Source organism: Sinocyclocheilus anshuiensis, unplaced genomic scaffold (assembly GCF_001515605.1).
Source record: "Sinocyclocheilus anshuiensis isolate Anshui unplaced genomic scaffold, SAMN03320099.WGS_v1.1 scaffold1065, whole genome shotgun sequence".
Lineage (NCBI taxonomy): Eukaryota > Metazoa > Chordata > Actinopteri > Cypriniformes > Cyprinidae > Sinocyclocheilus > Sinocyclocheilus anshuiensis.
In genome coordinates this window covers 434,053-440,273 of record NW_015555804.1, presented here as the reverse complement: position 1 = coordinate 440,273, position 6,221 = coordinate 434,053, and the positions used below count along the sequence as shown (strand labels likewise).

Sequence of the window (6,221 nt, the reverse complement as noted above, 5' to 3'; positions counted from 1 at the left end):
ACACACACACACATATATATATATATATATATATATATTAAAAAAGCTTGGGATACTGGGCCGTAATAAGGTAATAAGGGAATTAAAGCTGTCCCAAAATTACTTGTGAGATGCCACTCTACTCACACAGCGATGCCTCCAACAAAGATTTCTCTGCTTTTACTAAGATGGTTGCTAAGACTTCTTAAGATGGACTAAGACGGCTGTCGAGCTGATGCCGTTTAAAAAAGTTCTGAAATATTGTCTAAAGTGCCAGTATCACAATTCATTTGTGCGAAAGAGCAACGCCTGGCGCATAATTTCATGGAGATTTACTCGCCGTGTCATCGCTCAGGGCTCACGCGGACTATGTCTTCCCCTCCTCTTTTTTCCTGTCCAAATCAAAGCGCACGAGTTGACTTCGCGGAGATAAATTTGAAGGTAGCTGCAAGAAAATGAATGGTTAGTGGCACAAATCCTGACAGAGCAGCGGTCAAACGCCATTAGTCACAGGTCTTAGCCCACAGGCTTTGGGATTCACCTCTTTTGGTGCATCTGACAGAAGAGAGCGTCTGTCCCAATAAAAGCCTCCAAGGAGAAATCCTTTTGTTCGCACCTTTTCTCGTTTTAGAATATATTTGATCGGTAGGCGTTGGCCATTTCCCCCCTGCGGTTCAGCCTCCAAGGAGAAATCCTTTTGTTCGCACTTTTTCTCGTTTTATAAGATATTTTATCAGTAGGCGTTGGCCATTTTCCCCCTGCGGTTCAGCAGCAAAACTTGAAAGGTTGTGCTTTGCCATAGCACATTAAATCTTATCCACGTGTGGCGCAGCATGTTCTCTGACCCAGCTCCTCACACAATGAATTTCCTATTTTTTACTCTCTGTAACTCAATGGAAGAAAATGTATGTGACCTATGAAGCCTTATTCACCTTATTGACCTTATTCAGTCAACCATTAGGGAAAGAAATGTTGTCTAGAATCTCTGAACAACTCCTCCGCAGTCCACGTCGCCATGTCTACATCTTTGCCAAAAAGATCAAGCTCTCCACAAACATCAATTTCAAACGATCCAAATTACTTGAAGTTTGGAGTGAATGCGATTCTCGCGTCAACAACACGAAACGGCAAGTTTCTTGTATGATTATATAGTATCACCTTAATGCTACTGATAAAGCGTCAAAAACAGTATTCGTGTTTGTTTTGTTTAAAACACGCTCATTAAGAACTTGGCGACATTTATGTTGTAAACGTATTTTATGTCACATTCAACTTGTAGCCTACATTTCATTTGATTAAAGTCCATTTTATTTTGTGTCATAGCTTCACCACCACCGTCAGTGCAAGGGATGAATGCGAAAACATTTCCGTTCCCATGTTTTGACGGATCATTCCACCCATTCATCAGAGCATCATATTTCCCAGGTGGGTTCCTAAAAATCGCTGTGTCATTTCTTAATTCGGTCTAACTGATGGGCCTTCAGAATTTGCTTCCAATGCTGGAATTTGTAGGACATTGTGGAATCAGTCTCGCTAATTTGATGCCCTATTTAGCAAACGCAGTGACTGCTGACATTTTGCACCGCTTCCCCTAATCCACAAATTAGCCGGAATTGTCATGGTCCCAATTTAAGGCGGGTCCGCTCTCACAAGCAAACTGTTGGCGTCTCTTCATCGCAGCCTTTTCCCACCGAGCCAGTGTACTTAGTTACTGATTGGCAACAATGCTTTCAGCACCATGACCAATTGGTCAGCTCCCTTTGGGCAGCCACACAGACCCGTCGTTGACTTAAGCATGCTGCTGATAGGCATTTACCAGTCATGGACTAATTCCCCTATTAGCTTCTATTCAGTGTTTCAATATTCTCACAAGACCACATAGAGTTTGGGGAGTCTTCACGGGACGTCCGAGCAAAAGTTTTAGTCTCATGTAGCAGCATGAAAATTGCGTAACATGGTGTACTAGTCTTAATTAGGCTACTGTGTTCACTAGCAATATAAATGGATTATTTAAGTTGCTTAATTTATTCTAAACAATGTAATGATTACTATAAACTATATTTGTATATTGGTTAAAGCTAAGTATACCTCAAATAAAACCAATAAAAGTGGGTCTATTTTGCCTTAAACTTCATGTCCATCAATCCAATGAATGCAGGCTACAAATTGCCTTGTGGATCGTGCACTCTTTCAGACCGACGATAATAGACTGATTCTTTTCACCGCGGTGTGAATACGTCAACAAAACAACTTGAGCAGTATGAATGGCGTTTCGTGTCCATTTATTGAAACTATTTGGGGGCAAACATAGTCCCCGGCCATCAGTATTCTCAAAATGTCCCTGGCATGCCGTTGTGTTTAGTTTTTAAGTGTAAATCTCTTTTGTGGCCGTAATATATGGCTTTAGTGGCCTGTCCTAAGCCTGTTTCAGTCAGTTCATTACTACACAATTACCGTCCACGCTTCATTAGCACCTCTATCTTTCACTGGAGCGCTCTGAATGACTGCTCTCCCTTGTTACCATACCAATGCTTTTGGGAACCAAGCAATGTGCTAATTAGTTTCCTCAATCCGTAGCCTATCACTCAAACGGACTGGTTTAAAAAACTTTAAAGCCCAACTTTCATTCCATGGCCAAAGGCTACTTCCTGTTCTTAGAAAACACCCATAGCTTATTTTGAGAGAAACGTTGATTTTAATTACTTTGTTTGGTTGTTTCTCATAGCGTCGTCTTCAGCAGTGCATATTCCCGGAACTTTCGCATGGCCACTCACGGCTCGAGGGAAGCCGAGGAGAGGAATGCTTCGACGGGCCGTCTTCTCTGACATGCAGCGAAAAGCGTTGGAAAAGATGTTTCAGAAACAAAAGTACATCAGCAAACCAGACAGAAAGAAACTGGCGACGAGACTTGGCCTCAAAGATTCTCAGGTAAGCTGATGTTGTCCACAAAGACTTTTTATATGTCCTTTTGTGGGTGTCATGTCTTGCAAACTCTTTCTCGTCAGGTAAAAATTTGGTTCCAAAATCGAAGAATGAAATGGCGCAATTCCAAAGAAAGAGAGCTTCTTTCATCAGGAGGTTGCAGGGAACAAACATTGCCGACGAAAATGAACCCCAATCCTGACCTGGGCGACATTGGAAAAAAGTTTGAAACTGACGTGGCTCTGCGAGAAAGCCCGCACGCGCCTTTCTGTCAGCCGCGCGGGGATCACGAGCTCAACGTAGCTTTGCATTTCACTTCGCCTTCCATCTCCAGCAATCACTCAGACTTCTCAGAACCAGAGGACGAGGAAATAACCGTGTCATAATCATGAAGCAGATTGTGTAATTTGCAATGAATTATGTTTATGCACAAAACTGGAGAAAAACTTTAAGAAAAGTGGCCTTGTTTGACACGGTAGCTGTGTGAACTTTGATAGGAAACCTTTCAGTTGAAGAGAGAACGTTGCAGCCGCTGCGTTTTTGGCAGCTTGTATAGTGTTGTGTATGAATAATTTGTATGGAATTTTTATACCAAGATTATTATAATCTTTCTTAATGATTTGGTATACGTTGTCTATAATCTTAAATACGTAGATGGCACAATTCTAACTGAAAAGTCTTATATTTTGTATACTGATGTTTTTGTAAAAAGTGTATATACACATGTGAAAAAAATATTTTTTACAAATTAAAAACCCAAAAGCAAAATACCAAATTTTTCGTTTTTGTTTGTCTTCCCTGAAAATAAAATTGTGTTATTTACATGACCCAGTATACAACAGCTGTATGATTTTTGACCAAATGGAAATCATGACATTTTTTCTTAACCTATATATTTATATCTGAGAGCCTGGTGTTTCAGCAAACTATTTTATATAAAAAATGCATATATATATATATATATATATATACATATATATATATATATATATATATATATATTGTTTTTTTTTGGTTTTTCAGCAAACTATTTTATAAAAAAAAAAAAAAAAAAAAAAAGCGATAATCCAAAATGGATCACATTTCCTAGTAGTTCATGGTCCCCGATATTACCATACCTGCCAATAAGGTGAATGAAACAATGTCACTACTTGTTTACTTCCTCCCCAACTTCTGACAAAACACAATGGTTGACAGTTTGTCACCGAATAACTGACATGACTCATAGTTGGGCAGGAAAATGATCACATTTACTCCAAAAAGGGTCACATGCAATCAAGTTGAGACTGAAAAAGATCATTAAACATTAACAACAACTTTACATAAAACAATTCCTCTTAAAGACTACACAAACAAATAAAACATGAGGCAATATAGTACAACTGAAAATATACACAAACTCAATCAAAATTCAGTCTTGTTTCTGAAATTACCAGCAATTTATAAGTAGATACTAACTGCATTTAAAAAAATATATATATTTTCATATAAACTCATTTCTTTATTTTCCACACAAAGGTTTTCACCTGTAGAAGTGTTCAAAGGAAACAAATATATTGGCAGTACTTGAAGCACAGCAAACTATCTGGTGGGATCTAACAGAAAAAACTAAATTAAGAAATACTGCATAAGGTCTTCTATTAAAACAAGTTCTAGAAAATTATTTTAAAACGAACCATTGAAAAAAAAAAAAAAAAAAAGTGTCTTTTTCTAGTTAAACAAAATGCAATCTTTCAAATAAAGCAACTCTCAGTAATCTACTTGGACTTCATGCAAATGTTTGCCACATTAGGAAGACACACTAACCCCCAATTCAGGCTAAATCACATCACACAGATCCTTGTGCCGGACCTTTTTAAATGTACAACTACCCCATGATCTTCTGTATGTATAGACCTCAATGACTGACACAATAGAACATAGGTCTTCAAACCTGCTCCTGGGGACCCACTGTCCTGCAAAGTTTATTTCCAACCTGCTTCAGCACACCTGGCCTGTAACTTTAGAAGTTGATCCTGAAGATCTTGATTATCTGGTTCAGAGGTGTGTTTGATTAGGGTTGGAGCTGAACTCTGCATGCACAGTGGGTCCCCAGGAGCAGGGTTGAAGACCTATGCAATAGAAGGTTCTTTCTCCCCTCAACAAGTATTTTTAGATAAACATACTCTCACACTGAACAAAGTAGACTCATTTTATGCTGTACTTGTAGAATTATAAGAATCTATAAAAGTGTGGTCAGTTTTGGTTTTAAGCCTTCCTGATATCAACAGTATTGCAAGGTAATAATGCCTCTATATTGTCTGTAATGGTTTTTATTCATTGAGATTGTTTGGTAAAACCTTTTCTGTTGTTGACTAAAGTTTTACGAGAGATTCTGTTTTGATGAAGTTAAATATTCTTTGAATGTAACAATATTGCATAGAGAATATTGTACTGTATTGTACTATTGTAATATTGAATATTCTATACAATATTGAATATTGTATAGAGGCACAAACTATGCTCCTGGCACAAAATGATAGAACTTTCATAAGATAATCATATCATATTTGCTTTCAATGTTATCAATACTTTTCCAAACACCTCTTTATGTTATGCAAGTGTGTTACCAAAACTCTGTTTTGTTGCTGAAAGGCAAACACAATATAGTTCATATTTCACTATATTTCTGTCAGGTGAGGTCCCACAGATAGTGCATCATTCGAAGGCTATAATGTCCTTGCATTATTTGTATTTGTATAAAGTTACAAATCTTTAAGACAAGCTAGCCTGTCTCAACTTATAACAAGAGTTGTAAGGCATTATTATAAAGTTCAGCACCAAAGTTGTTCGCTAGTACATAAGTCACCCAACATTAGATACTATTTAGAAAGTTTAATATATGACTGAAAATAAACATGAATTGGCAAGAGTTTTGAATTTAAAAGGAGTTGTTACAGCTCAACAAGGTTTGTCTCCTTTTTGAACACATTTATACCGCCATCTAGTGTCCATTTCAGGAAATGACAATCTCTGATGAATATTTAACTTTTGAACGTTATTTTCTTGTATTTCAGGTGATGATTAGGGTGCGATGTGACTTACTGAGCAATAATGATTTTTCAGGGTTTCCAGCACCCTGTTTTGCAGGTTACCAGCACCAAGATTAATATAAACGCCGAATTTGATATTAAAAGGTCTCAGAAGAGTCCAGCATGTCATCTTGGTGACTGTTGTTGGTAGAATCACTGTCGTAGCTCTCCGTCCCTGTGCAGTGAGCGGTCTCCTTCAACCTCATTAACATATTCATCTGTGGTAATAGGAACAGGTTATTACATGTA

The 6,221-nt window shown here is 37.8% G+C and overlaps 2 protein-coding genes across 2 annotated transcripts in view; one reads left to right on the top strand and one right to left on the bottom strand.

Annotated features, from left to right (window-relative positions):
- Positions 1-3,554, top strand: part of LOC107674945 (homeobox protein DBX1-B-like) — a 6,066-nt gene extending 2,512 nt beyond the window's left edge. Inside the window, exons 2-5 of the mRNA XM_016469106.1 lie at positions 960-1,106; positions 1,303-1,404; positions 2,705-2,907; positions 2,985-3,554. Of these exons, the coding sequence (XP_016324592.1) occupies positions 960-1,106; positions 1,303-1,404; positions 2,705-2,907; positions 2,985-3,287 (755 nt within the window). The 3' untranslated portion in view covers positions 3,288-3,554. The remainder of the gene's footprint in view (positions 1-959; positions 1,107-1,302; positions 1,405-2,704; positions 2,908-2,984) is intronic.
- A 2,475-nt stretch (positions 3,555-6,029) lies between these two features.
- Positions 6,030-6,221, bottom strand: part of LOC107674975 (neuron navigator 2-like) — an 80,469-nt gene continuing 80,277 nt past the window's right edge. The window contains exon 39 of the mRNA XM_016469143.1: positions 6,030-6,190. Coding sequence (XP_016324629.1) covers positions 6,071-6,190 — 120 coding nt within the window. The 3' untranslated portion in view covers positions 6,030-6,070. The remainder of the gene's footprint in view (positions 6,191-6,221) is intronic.